This window comes from Lottia gigantea (assembly GCF_000327385.1).
Source record: "Lottia gigantea unplaced genomic scaffold LOTGIsca_14, whole genome shotgun sequence".
Classification (NCBI taxonomy): Eukaryota; Metazoa; Mollusca; class Gastropoda; family Lottiidae; genus Lottia; species Lottia gigantea.
The window spans coordinates 753,110-773,339 of NW_008707617.1; the positions used below are offsets into that span (position 1 = coordinate 753,110).

Genomic DNA, 20,230 nt, shown 5'->3' on the forward strand with positions numbered 1-20,230 from the left:
TTAGATTTATGAAATTATTTAGATAAGAAATTAGTCTTGTTAGAAAATAATAAAAATTTTTGTTTTTGTGATAATACACCTGGAGAGGTATGCCATAAAAATCTTGTAGAATTAATATACATATTTTACTATTATATATATTTAAAGTACTTATTGCTCTTTTAGCCGTTATTTGATTATTCAAAAAATAGTGGAAGGAAACACATAATAACTTATGTTCTTGAGGATCAATTCTACCAGCTGGGCATTGATCTTGCCCAATAAATAGAAGCCAGTTGGATCAAAAATTTTTTGTTTATGCAACTAATCTTATGGATTTTATTTTGTATAGCAAAATAGAATATAAGACTAAATTGAAAAATTGCTTCTTGATACAGTTTGTCATCTCCAATTTATTTTGAAGCAATTATTTCCTTTAAGATAAAATTACTATCATCATCTCGTTAAGGTGTTCTCTACCATTATAATTAACCATGAAAATTAATATGTTTTCTTCGAAACTAACCAATTTTCGAAACAGTTGCCATGGTATTGTATAGTTCACTTCTGTGTATTTTCAATAATAATGCATTGTATATTAATGATAATTATACCTTCTTATAGACATAGGTCAATTAATCAAACCCCATTATTTATATTCCTAATAATGAATCAAACTGATGAATTATTATTAAAAACTGTTATATCAAATTTTATTATTGTATATTTAAAAACTTTTGTAATGGTGATACACATGCATTTTTTTCATTATTGAATTTATATCACACTCCAATAAATAGATTATTTGTTGATCGATGCATTGAAAAGTAACTAGATTTGAATATTGAAATAAGAAATTTGTATTTATAATTTCAGTTATTTGCTGTAGATAATTGTGTAGAAGATTGGAGAATCGCCATTTCTGTGAAGCGAGGTGTTCAGGTATTTGTAGAAATTGCAGTTTGTGCTATTCATCCTATTCCTGGTGATTTTACATTTACATGGACAACGCCACAAACTGAAAATCGCCATCCAATTTCCAGTGTGGTTCCAGTTGACGTTGTTCTTTCCATCCCAATGTTTTTACGACTGTATTTAATATGTCGTGTGATGTTACTTCATAGTAAACTCTTCACTGATGCCTCGTCCAGGAGTATAGGGGCTTTAAACAGAATTCACTTTGATACAAGATTTGTGTTAAAAACTTTAATGACAATATGTCCCGGGACTATACTATTAGTATTTATGCTGACTCTGTGGATTATTGCAAGTTGGCTGCTTCGTGCCTGTGAAAGGTGAGTTATATCTATATTATTCTTCAAAATATTTTATGAAATAATTTTTATTTTGTTTTTTATGCGTCATAAGCTCTGACAGTGTGAACAGTAGAAATACGTTACCATATGCTACTGGCTGGCAATTGCCGATATAACACTTACAGCTTCCAAATAGCACAATTCTGATGTAAATATTTTTAGATGGAAGTGCTTAAAGGTATTGTAAAAAGGTTATCTGTTTATGTATAATATGGCCCTATATATATATATTAATTGCATCATTGCATCAGATGGTTGTGGTTCCTGTTCTTAAAGAAAAGCTATGACGTCACTATTTGCAAAAGCTATTAATACATTTATGAATTATTTACTGCTTTTGCTTTGGTGACATAATTCTTAGTTAAAATGAAATTGCAAGACCCACAGACATTTGACTGCATTTCATCATTAAAAATCTCATTTGACTGCTATTCATCATTAAAAATAGATGACAAGAAAAATTATTCCACTTCAAATGTAACAAGTGAAACAACATTCATTATGGTTTATAAAAATCAGTTCTATTTTCACAGTCAAATCAACTAAACAAGTTGAGTAAAAAAACAGTCAAACAAGTTGAGTAAAAAAACAGTCAAACAAGTTAATACATGAGTATGCCTAGAAGGAAGTAATGTAACATGGTTTTGTTGTATGCAATAAGAGTAGCACAATTCATACTCCTTTGTGACAATGTATACTTTCAAATTCAGAATAAATCAGTAGATTTATTGAAATAACTACTTTTATGGTGTTAACAGAAAAAACAACACTTCAATTTGCACTTTTAAATCAATTAAATAACTTAAGTAAAACACAGTGAAACAAGTTGATAAAAGTGTAGGAGGAAGAAAAAATAAACTTAACTCTTCAGCAGGATGAGATTGAAAAGGATGGTTATTGATTTATTTAAAAAAAAAAATATGACTAAACAATTGAACTTTTAATCCTGTTTTCAAACTTTCAGATGTAAATTTAAGAGTGCTATTAATAAAGGACATAGTAACCATTGGCAACACAGAGGAAATGTTTTTTTTCCCAAATCCCTGGAATTGATCAACAGGCTTCTTTTTCTTAATTCCCAGGGCAGGCCCCTTTCCTCTTAGCAGAGAAAGACATAGTTCTCAGATTGCTGGAATTGACATATATGGGCAAAAAATCCTGGCTGGTGCTACTTTTTATGATGAGGTGAATACCATAGCATAAAGACAGGAAACATACCAAGATAGCTATACTTGTCCGATGAGTAATAAACTGAGGCCCAGCCTGTTTCAGTATACATGGTGTGACAAAGAGGCAGTATAAATAGAAATATTAAGGTATACATTCCTTGGTCCAAAGAGAATCATTTCATGAATTCACAGTATGCTATCACAAATGAATGATGAGGTTAGATTTTAGGTCAGTACAGACCATGTAATATCTTTTGGAAAATTTCTTAATAAGAATGGCGAGAGAAATCTGTCCATTTATTCCTGGCTTTTAGTATTTAAATCATTTCATAGAAATTTCCAGACTAGAGTAAGAGTAAGTAAAGAAATGAGATTAGAAAGTCAAATGTCTGTGACATTATATTAATAGAACATCATCACATCTTACATTATTAACACAGTAAATAATAAAAACTTTATCAAAAATTCATAAAAACCTTTTTTGTGATCTGTGAACAAGATTTTGGAGATTCATTTCTTTAGTACATTTAGTATCCTTTGTTACACAAGGTGTTTCCGCGGTGATAGTTTTGATCACAAATGAATAAACTTTTAGTAAACATGATACGAGCTATGTCATATGACAATTCATTTCACACTTTTGGTTGAATTTCCAATGTTTGGACCTAAATTTTTGAGCAAAGAAGGAAATAGTAATGATCTGAAATGAAATCAACGTTAAATGTTTTCTGTCAACCTTCAATGGTAATAACACGCACAATTTCATGAGTTAACTACTCTTCTGCTTAAGTTAAACTTTTAGTAGCTTCCTTCATAAATTCTATATTACCTGTATAACATAGAACATTATTGATGTCAAACTAATGGTTTGCATCCAATAACAATTCCAGCATAGATTTGTTAAAACTTGTCTTATTAAATTTACATAGAACTTGTATTCCGTTGGTTTTATAACTTTTATCTTTCATATAGTCACTTCAGTTGGAGTCTCAACGACAGCCCTCTTGAACATTCATCAAATTAACCTCTTGACCTTACTCGATGATGTCTGCTTTAACCAATCAAATTTCTACCCTCTCCAGCGCTGGCATTTTGTGATCCTGTGTTTATCAGGTTAGGTCAAAAGGTTAATTTGACAAATGTTCAAGAGGGTTGTCGTTAGACCCTAACTGAAGAATAAAAACTGGTGACTGCTTTTGGAAAAGAATTATCTTGTCAAATCCCTTGATACAGTTAGATATGGTGTAAAACTTTACCCAGGCCAAATCTCAGATTGTCAGCTCTAAAACTTGTAGCACAAGAAAAGTTATGTTCTTGAGTGTATACTAGCTGGTCCTTGGTCAAACCTATGGATTCATGGATTATCCTTACTAATTTACAGCTGGGTTGAATTTGAATAATGTGAAAGATGACTTATTCTAGTTCACCAAACCCCATGCCAATCAGATTTGGTTATGACAGAACAAATTTTATTTTACCAGTATCCCATATTATGCTACTTTAAAGATGGGTTCCCTTATTTTCATTTATGAAAATGAAAATACTAACAGTTATATAAATAGAACAAAGAGGTGTTCCAGTCACTTGGAAAAAGACCAGTTTGTCTCACATGTCCTTAATTAATTCATAATTACCTAAATTAGACGAGAAATACCAGCAGAATTCCAATGAGTGACCGATCAAGAAAGGTCAAAAAGTCTTTTTTTGTTTATCCAGACTGTACATATACAGACATTTAAGATTAAAACTCTGAATCATATGCAATAAGAACATAATGATTTATTCCTTAGAAACACCAATTAACCAAATAGTTGGCTTAATTTGACACTAAAAAATAAGCACTGTTGTGCCACTGTTTGCTAATGAGATATGACAGATGTAAGTAAGTTTTATGCAAGTAAGATTTGTTTCCATGTTAGAGAGGCTCTTTAAAGAATAAATAGCTAGATAAATGATTGGATGTGTAGAATTTATGATAAAAGCCTCTTAAAATTAATTGACTTTTTAAGTGATAATGAAGGTGACAGATCAATTAAAGTATTTTATTATTATTATCAATATTTTGTTAAATTACTAGTCATAAAGATTTATTTGAAAAGCTTTTAGAAAATCAGACAATAATATTCTGATGTAGATTTATTTCTGTATTTGTTAGTAGTATGAGTGAACTAGGTGATATTTTGATTAAAATCTATTATATAATGGCATTTCTATATATCACTTTGAAAGGTTTCATTAAATCCAAGATGAAATTTTAACTTCCAATATTGCACCTTTAACTACCATTGATATTGCTTAGAGATAGGGATGATGCATTTAACACGGACAAGTTCGCCATTCATCTTACCATTTTCATCTCAGAAGAAGGAATTGTTTATCTAAGTCAATCATTAATAGTATTTAAATTTCACCGTCAAAATTTTAGCCTTCAAATCCATGTGTATCCAGAATTATCTGTGTTTGAATGTTAAATGATTTCTTGAGTCTCTGCCATATATATAGAAAAGATATATATATATAGAAATAGACAAAAAAATTCATAGTTGAGATATTTTTGAAGAAATCATATGATTTCTGTACATTTACTAGTACTTCTGAAGACTATTTGCATATATTCAACACCCAAATCAACTCCCGCAAATGGCATATTGTGGCCTTTAACATTGGTTGTAATTTTTTATATATAAATACCAAATAAAATCATGAATATTTTACTGAAAATTGTTAAATTTGTAGAAAGACGAATGAATTTAATTGCACATTGCAATGATGTCTGTTATTTTATGAAGTCATTTGCATACAGATATCGACTTTAATTTGATTATTTGGGCAGTTAAAAGGTTAACTGTAACAAGATATGGATATCAGATTTTCTTTTTTGCATTTTTGACAATAAGATTTAAAAACAATTTCAATGATTTACAAATCAGAAACCCTGGTTTAAACACAAAAATTGATCATTAAAAGTTAGCCTACATTTAGTTTCATTAATAACATGTAATAGTTTGTACTTTTCATACAGTTCGATCCTAGAACTATTTGGGCAACAGGCTTAGGTTAGTGGATTACTGAAATCCGCTTAGTTGAGTTTTCATGAAATCGGCTTAAGTCCTCCAATATGGTCCCCGTGAATTTTATTATGAGGTTTGTGCCAATAATTAATGAGATTACTATGTTACTTCTATCAAATGATTTGGAAAATTGTCATAATGATTTATATTAGTGTAGGGAATTTGTATTTATTGCCAAATTTATGTGTAACCTTTGACCTCATTAGTTCTTGGTCATTAGCATTTACTGTATTGAAATTATATTAGACTTGTTTACAACAAGAACTTGATAAAGAACACCTGATATCACTTGAGTTCATACCACAGCATCATTGTATACTTTAACATGTAATTACCCTCACCTGAAAAAAAATTGGTTTTATATTATATTAACTCTAGCAAGAGTTTCAGATTTTTCTGTAATTTGCTAGAACATCTGACAACTTAAAGCAGTTTCTGCTACGATAATTATGTGATACCTTGACAATCTGCAAGTCTCAAGTAATAATGGTTAATGTCATTCAACACCATTATTATATTGCAGAACAATAAAGTAACTTTCAGAGTGAACTCTTTGTTGCCAGACATGTTGTTTCATTTGAGGTCCAATACTGAATTGTAATTTGTTTTTATTTTGGACTTTTCATATTTCTTAGGATTTTTCATAACTTGCATTCGCAGCTAAAATCTGTCTCTCATTCAGAGTTCATAATTATAACAAAATTGAAGATAATAACTGATAATAATATGAAAATAATATGAAATGGGTTTCTCATTGACATACAGATGCACATCTGAAATATGTCACATTTCTAATGGAATTCCAACAAGTTGTGCAGGTTCATATGAACTGGCTTATTTCTCACATTTGTTATTAAATTTAAGGTATCTCTTACACCAATCTGAATGAACACAGTGTAATGGCATTAATAACCCAGATTTTATTCAATTTATCACTAGGTCGTTTCCTATTTCTTTTCCAAGTCTCAAATAAATGACTTCCTTAGAAAACTTTTATCAGATTTCCCTCAGTGCTTGATAGAAGTAAATCAGATTGTTTGGTTTATCTTTGAAAGCAAATCTAATAGATAAGCAGTTTTTCAAACCTCTGTCTATTCATATAAGAGGGCTTTTGACATAAAATGGAAAGAAATGTATGAGTTGTATAACCTACTTTTCAGCTTTTATTGAAGAAAGTAACATCAGGCCGGAAAATTTAGGCATCAGTCTACATTTAAAGTTCAGATTGTTTGAGCATTTAACCCCAACTTAGATCAAAAGCACAAAATATAGAATTATCCAAAACAATGTCTTAATGTCTCCCTTATTGTATGAATAAATAATCCAAGTAAAAACTCTCTTAACCGCAAAACGAAATATTGGTAGCAGCTAATGAACTTTTCACATGAGAAAGTATATCAATCATAAGTGTGTAATATAAACAAAAATAACAAATTAACCGAAACATGGACAAGTGCGGAAGTTATATGCGAACTTTTTGGTTTTACAATATTCTGGTTCTGAAAAATGAAGTTATTGTGGTATAAGCATACCATTTTTTAAGTATTGAAGGGTAGGTGATAGTTTTATTTGTAAATGTAAATTACATGTAAATTAACCTAAAATGCTGCTGTTAATAAGCCTGTTGAGAAATTTAGCTGTTCATATGTGTGGCACTTCAGACCAAAATGCAATGTAACAAGAAAGGAGGTTGGGTATACTAAGACTTTGGCATTTTTTGCAAAGAAAGGTCTAAAACCTAGGGGGGTTGGTGGAAATTCCATACATATTCGTGGTGCATAATGCTTATCATGGTAGACAAATTTAATATTTGCATCGCTACAGAAGTTGTAGTGTAGACACAGCTTTACAGAAAACCAGATACCATTTTACATCTTCTAGTCTGCCATCTTTATCAACTTGTTTATAGTTGGAAGAATTAAGTTGAAAATAAAGAGATGAAGCTGGGATGTGAAAGTTGTGATTTGTTATATTTACTGTGTGAACTTGTCGACTGTTATCAAGGCCAGATGCCAGCTAGGGTATGCAAACATGTTGATTAAGAAGAGAGTGATGTTTAAATAAGAGAATTTATTGAATAAATACTAAATGTCTGTGAAAGTATTTATCTTAGACTTTTTTCACCTTCTTATTGAAGATCTAATTTCCAGAACTAATGTTCTCGAGACTCTTTCCTGATATTCCTCACAGACGATTGAAAAGCTTATAAATCAATGATAGATAGCATGTCACTGTTAGCGGAATACTTGATCAAAAGATTTTTAGAGTATCGTGACCATTTCCAGTATTCTTTTAGCTAAGGAAACATTTTTTAAATTAAAAGTACAATTTTTGATATAAAGCCATGTAAGTTACAATCTAACGCTTAATTATGGTCTGTACCATTTTTGTTTAGTAATGGTCAGTTATAGTCAGCAAGTTAAAAGAGTTAGGAGAGTAATAGTAAATTCAAATGTAGGGTTTAGTAATGGTCAGTAAGTTTCACTATAAGGCTAAGTAAGGATAAGTTAGTTTCAATCTAAGGCTGAGTAAAGGACAGTAAGTTTCAAGTAAGTTTCAATATAAGGCTGAGTAAAGGTCAGTACGTTTCCAGTTAGTTTCAATATAAGGCTGAGTAAAGGTCAGTAAGTTTCAAAAGTAAAGGTCAGTAAGTTTCAAAAGTAAAGGTCAGTAAGTTCCAATCTAAGGCTAAGTAAAGGTCAGTAAGTTTAAATCTGAGGCTAACAAATGGTAAGTAAGTTACAATCTGAGGCTAAGTGAAGGTCAATAAGTTGCAAAAGTAAAGGTCAGTAAGTCTTAATCTAAGGCTAAGTAAAGGTCAGTAAGTGACAATCAAAGGCTAAGTAATTGTCCCTAAGTTTCAATCTAAGGCTAATTAATGGTAAGTAAGTAACAATCTGAGGCTAAGTAAAGGTCAGTAAGTTGCAAAAGTAAAGGTCAGTAAGTTTTAATCTAAGGCTAAGTAAAGGTCAGTAAGTGACAATCAAAGGCCAAGTAATGGTAAGTAAGTAACAATCTGAGGCTAAGTAATGGTCAGTAAGTTACAATCAAAGTCTTAGTTATGACCAGAAGAGTTCAATCTAAGGCTTAGTAATGGTTAGTAAGTTACAATCTAAGTTATGGTCAATAAGTAATGGTTACAAAGTTACAAACTAAGACTTTGTTGAGTGAACATGTTGCTGTCCAAGCTTAGTTGTTGCTGTCCCAGGTCAGCATACAAGGTCATTTAAGATCAAAGCCAACAAACTCCAATGATTTAAAGTAATGTTATATTTGATGCTATTTATGATATTCCCACTGGATATTGATAAACATCAGACTTAACATGATTTGCCCAGCAGGATAGCAGAACTATGATTGCATGTCAAACAATAAGATTTAAAGCTCAGTGCATTAAATAAGGATATGGTCTGAATAAATCATCTTTAATCAACTAAAAGATATTCCATGCTTTTTCCATTCAATTGCAGTCCAGGGAATTGATTGCTTCAACCAGAACTCAGTGCCTAAAGTTTACCCAAGTGCTGTTTCAATTTGTTTTATAATCAGCAAGCTTCCACATGTGTTGACATTACTACCAAAAATATAAATCTTGAGTTCTTCAACAGAGCAGGTTTAGTTTAGAATCTGTGTAAACATGAGAAAATTGATTGTTCATGTACCTGATAAATTTTTACAAACTCAAACATGAAATCTGGATAAGATGACTTGAAACACCAACCACCACCAAAATTTGGCTTGCCAGCCACTTGATTGCCTTTTATTTGCTTAAAAACAGATTTGTGCAAGAGGCAGAGCATATAAAGCCAGATGCCATTCTGCAATTGAGTTGGTTAACTGTTAAACAAGCTATGAGTTCCAGTACTCATATTCTAAGGTCCATGTTTGTCCTTCAAGAGAACATGTGCTTCGGTTTACTATCAATTTCCTTGAGTATACAGCAATTTATTCAAATGCCAGACCAGAATTTAATCATTCCCTTCAACTTCGTCTTATTTAACTTCGTCAATTGCATATGAATCAAAGACATAGACATTGAAAATATGTTCTGTCTCAAGATCTCCAAGATGGGCGACTTTGAATAGACTTAAATGTTATTTATTTGGATTCAGCCATTCATTATCTGTGGTTTGAAGGACGCCATTTACATCATAGTCTATCATATATATCAGGATTAAATCCAATTTAATTGACATTAAGAGACCCGCCCTGACTACTAATAGTTACTATTTAACATCTAATGAGCCCTTCAGGAGTTAGTTTCCATAAACTGTCAAAGTTGACCATCAACGGATGATCTGAGGTCATTAGAAGGACAAGCAGTCATATACATGTCTATACTACAGGTTAAGACGGAAACAGAATTAGTAAATTTCCTCTATTATATTATGAATACTAAATAGAAAGTCTGACATGACGTGCCATTTAATAACTGTGTTTATGAAATGAATTCAATTATGTTATTAAACATGCCTGTAAGCAATGTCTGAATAATATTATTTCATGGTTCTGATTTAGAATTGGGAGCTGTAAGCAAATGGAAGAAAATCAATCCGCGAATAAGTGAAGTCAAAATGAAAAAAAAAAAGGAAAAGACATACTTACTCAAAAATTCCGTGCTAAAATACTAACTTCTTTGTAAAAGATTTATAATTTTTTACTCCTGTATTTCAGTTATCAAGATGGGAATCATGCTAATATATTGTATTCTATGTAACTGATAATTTTGTACATTTCAGATATCATGATGAAAATCATGCTAATATATTAAATTCTATGTAATTGATAACTTTTGTATATTTCAGTTATGATGAAAATCATGCTAATATATTTAATTCTATGTAATTGATAACTTTTGTACATTTCAGTTATCATGATGAGAATCATGCTAATATATTAAATTCTATGTAATTGATAATTTTTGTATATTTCAGTTATCATGATGAGAATCATGCTAATATATTAAATTCTATGTAATTGATAATTTTTGTATATTTCAGTTATCATGATGAGAATCATGCTAATATATTAAATTCTATGTAATTGATAATTTTTGTATATTTCAGTTATCATGATGAGAATCATGCTAATATATTAAATTCTATGTAAATGATAATTTTTGTATATTTCAGTTATCATGATGAGAATCATGCTAATATATTAAATTCTATGTGGATGATAGCTATTACGTTTTTATCAATTGGTTATGGTGATATTGTACCTAATACATATTGTGGACGTGGTATAGCTATAGGTACTGGTGTAATGGTAAGTTATTTTATTTTTCTACATTTTGCTTTTGCTGTGGTTACTATAAAATATAGCTTAACCTTCAACTCATGTGATCTATTGTATTTTTTTCGAAGTGTTTTGAAAATTATTTTTTGGAGTTATAAATTTTTTTAAACTTAAGCGCTACTCTTATTCTGCTTTTCTTTTCTAATAGAAGTGGTCAAAAACCATATTTACAAATATCTGGTAAACAAAAGTGACAAAATTGAGGGAACAACCGGGACCAATTTAAAACTTTACAAATGCCAAAGTATGTGGAATATCCACTAAGAATTACTTCACTCTGCTCTAACAACATTTGCTAGAAATGTGTGTTCTCAAATTTAACCAATCAAATGATCTATTCAGTAAAAACTTTGTTATCACTCATGTTGTATTCTTTTCTGACTGGTGAGTTTGCGTGTAGTTTGTGAAAATCAAAATGTCAATTCATCTAACTTATTTTATAGAAAGAGATTTTGTCGGAGCTAACAGGATCTCACAAAAATAAATACAAATGCAATAAATCTAGAACTGTATTCGATCATCTTAACCTGAAAATATTTTTTTGATTAATTGGTTGTAACTAATGGAAGACTTTTTTCTGCAAGGGAACTATTTCTAGCACATACCTTGTCTATGGGTTATAAATAGAAATGCATCTGGATTGTATATTCACATTTCAATGTTTACATACATGCGAAAAGTAACTTGGTGTAGTCTAAATGATAAAATCTGTGTATAATGGGCCAATAAAAATGAAGTTTGATTCTTCGTTGTCAGCGTGTGATTCCAACACCATCATATTTATAGACATAAACAATACAAACTAGACATAAACTCAACAATAAATAGCCAAAAGTACAAATTTAAAAATCTAAAATGATTCTACTGTTGATCACTTCTTAATGCACTTACAATGTTATCTAAATTTAGAATAACTTTGGTACATACACCATTGTAGGCATCTAACTTGTCTAGAATTAGCATTATGAATTCCTGCATTTATGAAAATGCCTTAAAAAAAAAAAAAAAAATGGTGCTCTTTAAAATTTCATCTTATTTTAGAGTGACTCTAGTACACTGAATCAACCATCTCTTATTTTCTCTAATTCACTTTACTCAGTTAACTAAAGTGCTTTTACAAAATTTTGGGCTTTTTTCGTTCATTTTTTAATTGTCTTACTGTGGCCTTGTATGCAATGAAGAAAAAAAATTACTTAAAATCAAAGGAATCATCTATTTTGGTGCCTAGCACTTCTTCATACACTTCGAAATCATCTGAATTTACAATGTTCATGGCTTACTCAAAGAGTTTCAGAGCTGTTTTGTTTTTCCAGTTTGGTTTTGATGCCAGTTATAAGTCAAAAAATGGTATGCAAAGTCTTTACTGTTATCACAGCATATTTTTGGTATCAATTCATTGGATTTATAAAGAGAAAAACAGGCAACTCATTTGTGTTTTTGATTTCTTGTATTTTAGATCTTAGATGTTTTCTTTAATTAGAGACCATTCCATTCTTTTGCATTAGAAATTTTCTGAACCTTTGATCTATAGAAATAACAAGAAATTCATACAATATATTAAAACTTGTTTTCTTTCCTATTTTTTTGAAGAGCAGATCAAATGTCTTATCATTAGACAGATTTCTTTGATCAGAAACATATTTCAGTTAGTGATTGAAAGTCACAAATTTTTTTCAGATAACATTACCTTTCGAATTATTAGAACCACATGACAAGTTCTAACTGCTGGAGGTAGAAAATTGTTTTTGTGTGAAGTAAGTCTTGGTGCTCCAGACTAGATGTTTTCTTCCTGGAACAAATTCCTAACATTGGTGTTTTTAAGAGGGAAAAAAGAGAAAACCACAGAGGGTGCAAGTCTTGTAATATTGTCTTCATTTTAATCATGTCTGCTTGAATAAAGGAATGATAGATCAGTGTGTTTGAGTGATGTGAGGAATAACAACAAGACTGAGAATTTAATTATTCCATTGTAAGATATCAGACAGTCATCAAAACATGACTAGTCAGCAGACTTTACACCTTTGTATTCTATCGTGTAAAAACTGACGACATGAAGTGGAAAATGGTGTCTCTTGAAATGAATGTTGAGTGAAAATAGCCCAAAACCAGACTCAATACATAGAAGATGTGAATTTTCACAAATTATTGGGAAAAATTCTAAGCAGCTCATGAATAAATTACTCAACATAACTAGGTAGATTACGTTTGAAATTACAGTTTGTTTGATCACACCACTTAGTCATTATAGTGGAAAAATACTCATTATCGTTAGATCTCACTCACTCATTAGCTTATTGTATGCTGATATTCACTATTATTCAAATGACATCATATTCTATTTTCCCGCTCTTTTTGTTATGTATCTTGATTAATTGTGACTTTTCAGTTACCAACTGAAAGTCTCTTTGTGTGCCATCAATTTACTCCCCTGGGCCACCTTATTCAGCATTGATTTGTTCAATAATTAATGATCTATGTTTCATAGTTCATGATTTATGATTCTTTATGGTTTAATGAGAAATTGTGTATCTAATTTTTATTTAGCATGGCATTATATTTTATTAATACCTTTGTCATTTTCTCATTCCTGCCATTTTTTTCCCACTTATTAACCTATATGTATATGCCAAATAATGTGGTTTAACCCATTTTTTTCAAAAGATACATACTTCATCAGATCAAAAATTTTAATGAAATTCATGGTTGGTTAATTTAACCCAGTGTTACAAGCATAAAGTGTAGATGGGTACCAGAATCATAGTTTATCAATGATGGTTCTTAATGAAGCAGGCCTCTGATGATTCAACACAAGCTAAAAAAAATTATCACTAGATCTATTTATCACTTTCCTTGATTGCTATCATCATCAAAATGACAAGAGTGAATTTAAGAGGTTTTTAATGTAACCATGTGGCAGCCATGTTGTCTGAATACCCTGCCTCTTGTCCATAATTCATTAATACTAAATGAATCTAACTATTTGTAAAACTATTCAAGATTATTCATACAATGCAATTTCAAGATATAAATTGCTGTTTTGTCTGAAAAAGAGATTCCTTGTTCCATTCATGTCACAGAAGCCACTATTTATAGCTGTCTTGAGTTGTTTGGATGGAACAATAAACTAAGACCCCGTGTAGGCCCTACTGAAGGCTGAACATGTTAATGATCTCAAGGCTGTTGGAAATTGAACTAAAGTCTGCCATTGCAGCTGTCATGACAAATTTCCTTCATTGTATACTGCATGGCGTGTGTCTTCATCTTCCATGTCATTTCATTTGGTAGCTATGTGATTAAAGGTATTAATGTAACTACTAGCATGTTAGCAGACATTCGGTATTTTAATAACCATTTCTATTTATAGCCCTTTTACACCAGTTTCCCTTCAAGCAGTTTCTTCTCAGTCCGAATCATGTCGCAATGAAATATGCCCATTGACAAATCAAGTGGTCTGAGAATGGTTCTTCAATTGTAGTGTAAATCGCAAAGGTTGTTGGACCACTTAACTATATTATCAGTTGTCAGTTCTGAGAATGGTTCTGAGAACAGCATCGGAAGCACTGCTTGCCTGCTTCCGTTACATAAAATTTATTTTTTCTGAAACCAGATAATATATTAATGTAAAAGGGTTTTATGTTGCCAGGTATATGTGTTATTTATGATATCTCTCTTACCCCATTAATGCATTCGCTTCATATTACACAGTAATGAATCTGAGCTATATTATCTGTTGTAAACAACATTTTAAATAATCTGGTATTGAAAAATCAAATTATGATTTCCTCGATATGATTATACTTTTGTTATGATTTCATTGATCTGATTATACTTTTGTTATGATTTCATGGATATGATTATACTTTTGTTATGATTTCATGGATCTGATTATACTTTTGTTATGATTACATGGATCTGATTATACCTTTGTTATGATTTCATGGATATGATTATACTTTTGTTATGATTTCATGGATATGATTATACTTTTGTTATGATTTCATGGATATGATTATACTTAATGATTTTATGGATATGATTACACTTAATGATTTTATGGATATGATTATACTTAATGATTTCATGGACATGATTATACTTTTGGTATAGGGTCTACTGTATTTTTTTAGATTGTATAATGAAAGAATAGTTTATTATGTAATAAAAGTAATAGCTAGACTAGAAGTTTATAATTATTTTCTATCATGTAATTATTATGGCACATTGGTCCAGTAATTTGTATGCAGACAGAAAACTAGACTTATTGTTATACAAACGCAATTCAGCTTCATTAATTCCTAATATTTGAATTCTTATTTTGGCGTTGGTGTTTTCTTATGAATTTCAATCACCAAAACCTATAACCGCGTTTTCACTGAGAATTGTGAAGTTAAGCTAGCTTAGAACCAGCTTTATTGCGGAACACATTGCGCCTACACTGAGTTTAACAGGTTCCCGAAAGACCTTAGCCTCCATCACAAAGTCGCAAATTATTGACAACTCATGATGTACAAGACTACTGTTTTAGACCAGTAAGAAATGCAATAGACGGGAAAAACCAGTACGCTCCTATTGCCAGTGAGATAAAGCTTGCTTTTTGCGTTTCCATTGGTTAAGTGAAAGCTGGCTTTAAGCTAGCTTTCAGTTGGCCCCCAATAAAATGCCGAACACAAAAAGAGAGGTACACTTGGCAATTTTCTCCATGGAAACACATGAAAGCTAGCTGAAAATCGGCTTTTTTCCTTCAGTGGAAACACAGTTTATGAAGACCACCTTTCAAATTTTTCAGTTAAACCTTGTCATTTCATTTCGATTGACATGAGCTTGTGCTTATTGATAGTCCCTGGGTTTAAGTCTGACTTCGGATTTTCCCACTTCAAGTAATTCTAGTGAAAGGGGTTGACATGGAGGAAGCGTGTAATCTATGGAACAGGACAATGAACAATGTTGCTATCGGCTATGAAAATTTGAGACAAGGGAAGGCTCATGCTGTTGTTCTACAAACCTTTCCCTTTGTGTACTATATATTGTTAATGTCCATTTTCTTTAGCCAAATTAAGAGCCGAAATTTTGAGATTCATAGCAAGGACTATATATCAGAGTTTAATTGGCAATAATTCAAATCATACATTCTGGGTTTAATATATTATTGATGCTTATTAAAATTTAATTTGGTTTGAATTCAGAATTAAAAAATTCCTCAATTATCTTTTCACTTTTAGAAATTTCCTCACTTTTCTAAGTGATATAATATGTATTAAAATCATCTAATTAGCGAATTTCAGCAAAATCCGTAGGCCTTACTTGGTTATCTAAGTCATCATGATTAGTCAAAATTCTTTTTTTTGACAATATCATAGAAAAGTACATAGATAATTAAATGTCAATCAATTTCTCTTTTGGTTTCTTGACAGAATGATAATGTCCAGATATGTTTCCATCAAGTCTGGAAAAAATTTAATCAGAAAATGGTCACTCTGACATTTTGTTTTATTTCTTGTTTCTGTTTTAGCCATCAATCCTAATATATCTCTTTGATCAACATGTAATAGTATTATTTATGTTGCCATGGAAACCAGTGATATGTATTGTCTCCAAGACATCTTATTTTATATTGGAAATCTGATATCCATACTGGACATTTTAGCATGACAAGAACCGAGCAAACATCACGAATACTTGAGAAAATCGGTTTGACACGAAATTTAATTTTCAAATCTGTCACAAGGAGATTGCAAATAATCCTACTGAAAGTGAATTATTATTTAAGGTTTTATATTGTTTTCGTTATTTCTTCAGTTTTTATATCTCTTTTTTACCACAATTTTTATTTGTTTGTTTCATGCCAAAACTGTGGCAGTCAAACAATTTATAAAATGGAGGAATACTGTAAACCTAAAAAATGTCTTCCTATGGCATCCACTAGTTGAATTCAATTGTAGTACTGAGTCCCCCCCCCCCCTTGGCAATCGTACTTGTTTCGAAAAAATTTCTGCATTTTTTCTAGATTTCAAGTGCATATTTCTTGATTGATTTCTTCTTAATTGTACTTTGCTTTGAAACTTTTACTTGGGTTTTTACACACTAAAAGGCCGTTTTTACAACACCACATAATTGCCAAATAACATCAATTTATTTTATACCCTTGAATGTCTGATTTTAAAATAGATGTACAAGATACCGACTGAAACCTATCAATGAGCTTTTTATCTGGCATATATTACATCTCACAGCATTTTCATATTTCCACTGTTCTCTTTCTCACCTGTTTCATATATTCCTGGCAGTCCAAATATTCCATATGTTAAAGATCATATATATAACATGTAACTGATCTACATGTACATCTTGTATTGTTAGAGTATGCTTTGAATATGTAGTTCATCAGAGGCTCTATGATGTTACCACTGAAAATGTTCAACTTTTTAAACCTGTCCACGATGCAGAGATAGACATGAGATGGGGTTTGGTCATGATTAGGGATGAACAACAATAAAACTTGAAATCAAAAACTGTTTTTGTTAATGACCTCTGCTGACAAAATTTTCCTCATTCTAAGCTCTAATAAGCTAAAGCCAGATGCATATGATGGATTCCTGTCCATTGTAAACAAAAAAAAAATTTTAATGTGTTCAAGTTTCATAAGCCACGCAAGATGGATTGTTCAAAAGAAACATAACCTATTCTGCTCTGTAACATGAATTTTGTCTCTAACGACCACATGGTTTAAAAGCAATTTTATGAGATATTGTATGGTTGATTGAGGACGGAAAAATATTTCTTAAAAAATCTTATGACATACTTAGTATCATTTCATTTTACTGCTTCAATTGTAGGCCTATCCAGTTAAACGCTCAATTTCATTTCCTTTCATTACTGAAATTGTAGGACCACCCATGTAACATTTAGTTTCATTTCCTTTCATCACTGCAATTGTAGGCCTACCCATGCTAACACTCAATTTCATTTCCTTTCATCACTGTAATTTTAGACCCACCCATGTTAACACTCAATTTCATTTCCTTTCCTCACTTTAATTGTAGGAACATTCATGTTGAAGATCGGTTTCCATAATTTTTAGGGTCAAATTAAGCAAACTATTTGACAAATTGGTGTTTTTAATGAATTATCATGTATTCTTAATCATATCTTTATGTTCTGATTGCATATAATAAAGAGTTTTAACCAATCATAAATGCTCATGTATGTACAGTCTGGATAAACAAAAAAAGACTTTTTGACCTTTATTGATCAGTCACTCATTGGAATTCTGCTGGTAATTCTCTTCTAATTTAGCTAATTATGAATTCATTATGGACATGGGAGACAAACTGGTATTTTTCCAAGTCATTAGAACACCTCTACTTTCTATTCATATAAGTATTAGCATTTTCACTTTTATAAATGAAAAGAAGGGAACCCATCTTTAACACTCAATTTCCTTTTTTCCTTTTATCACTGTAACTTTAGGCCCACCCCTCTTGACGCTCAATTTCATTTCCTTTTATCACTGTAACTTTAGGCCCACCCCTCTTGACGCTCAATTTCATTTCCTTTTACAAATGCAATCGTAGACCACGAAGGTAACATATGTTTTGTTTATTCAGTCCCTTGTGATTAATATTGTAAGAAAGGGAAATATTTTTTGCAATCAATAAGCTATTTACAACATGGACAGCAATATATTTTGTATTTAGTTTCCATTGCCAGATCTGAATCAGTAAAACAATAGAGACTAACGAAGACTGAAATTTTATCCCGCCTTTGATTAGAGGATTGTCAATAACCTGTTAAATGCAGTTTGACTGTACATTCTAGCTTCATCAAAATTGTAACATAGTGAACTGCAGGATGCAATTCCTAATGAACTCATTTAAATAAATATATTTAAAATCATTTTCTGAAATACAAAAGAGTGGATCTTTTAGAGAGTTATGTGTTATGTTAACTTCTTTTTAAATGGTGGTAATTTATCAAAACGTTTTTATCATTTTCCCTTGTTACTTGGCCCAGTATTAAGTAAATGTTCTTAAACATCATCAAAATAGAACAGTTGGCATTTTTCGCCAAAAGGTTACAATCATTAAAACAAGTTGGTGGTATTTGATTTCCAGTAAATGAATGGAGTATGTATTTGCCTTCATTTAGGAGGGCTAGCAAAGGAAATTTAAGTTCTTTTTGAAGAGTGAGATCTTAATCGATCTTGCCTCAATTTTATAAGAGCTAGTTGAGAGAAACTTATCTTCATTTTAGAGAGCTAGAATAAGAGACTTGCCTAAATTTTACAGAGCTAGTTTATGAAACTTATCTTCATTTTAGAGAGCTAGAATACGAGACTTGCCTAAATTTTACAGAGCTAGAATATGATTCTTGCTTAAATTCTACAGGGCTAGAATATGATTCTTGCTTAAATTTAGAGAAATAGAATATGATTCTTGCTTAAATTTTACAGAGCAAAAATATGAATCTTGCCTTCATTTTAGAGAGCTAGATTTTGAATCTTAGCTTCAGAGCTTTAGAGCTGCCAAGAAATTTTTCTGTTGTGTGGGCATGTTCTAATGTTGATTCAATCTTTATTTTAATATTTTATTATCATACCTATTTTTAACATGATTTTTATATCAATTTGTGTTTAATTGTTTTTCAGGGTGCTGGTTGTACAGCTCTTGTTGTTGCAGTTATAGCTCGAAAATTAGAGCTCAGTCGAGCTGAAAAACATGTTCATAATTTTATGATGGACACGCAGTTGCAAAAAAGGGTAAGCATCATGATTATTGTACCAAATGAGTAGAAAACAACCACTTTTTACAAGGATAACAAATTCCTGAGGACCCTTTCTTCAAGCTGGTTTTTGGTCAAACCTCTTGGCATTGATCTTTCCTTGACTTTCCCAACACATTTACAGCTGAGTTGACAGGAATAAAGAGTAAGGATGACTTGTATACAAACCGCATGTATCATCAAATCATTTATTATTTATGTTCAGTTTGCATGTCCAATTACTTTTGAACGTGATCCAGTCTTGATCATATATTTTTTTAATTTTGGAAAATATATGAAACATTTTTATGATTTATGGTCAAAGGAGATTCTAGTTGCTATAAGTGGATCAAAAAGCAGGTGGATACTATCTACAATTGTCATCAAATTGACATTAGCTACTGTGTGGGAACCTACTTGCCATTAACCACAAGTTGTTTTTATCTGAAGGTTTTATATTAATAAACTCCATATCATCTCCCAGCAAACAATAAAATATTGTTATTCTAAAAGCTTGAGTGTTTTTCATGATGAATTATTTCATGTTTTAGAAAGATCTTGTCTAATTTTTCTGATTGACCTTTCAGTAAAAGATAGATAGTAATATCAATAATTGATAGATATGGTTTGATTCGAGACT

General features: G+C 31.0%; 1 protein-coding gene across 1 annotated transcript in view; it reads left to right on the forward strand.

Annotated features, from left to right (window-relative positions):
• LOTGIDRAFT_111965 (hypothetical protein) overlaps positions 1 to 20,230 on the forward strand; it is a gene marked incomplete at both ends in the record, with an annotated part of 67,775 nt that overhangs the window by 37,573 nt on the left and 9,972 nt on the right. The window contains 3 exons of the mRNA XM_009049623.1: positions 856 to 1,274; positions 10,668 to 10,803; positions 19,478 to 19,588. Coding sequence (XP_009047871.1) covers positions 856 to 1,274; positions 10,668 to 10,803; positions 19,478 to 19,588 — 666 coding nt within the window. The remainder of the gene's footprint in view (positions 1 to 855; positions 1,275 to 10,667; positions 10,804 to 19,477; positions 19,589 to 20,230) is intronic.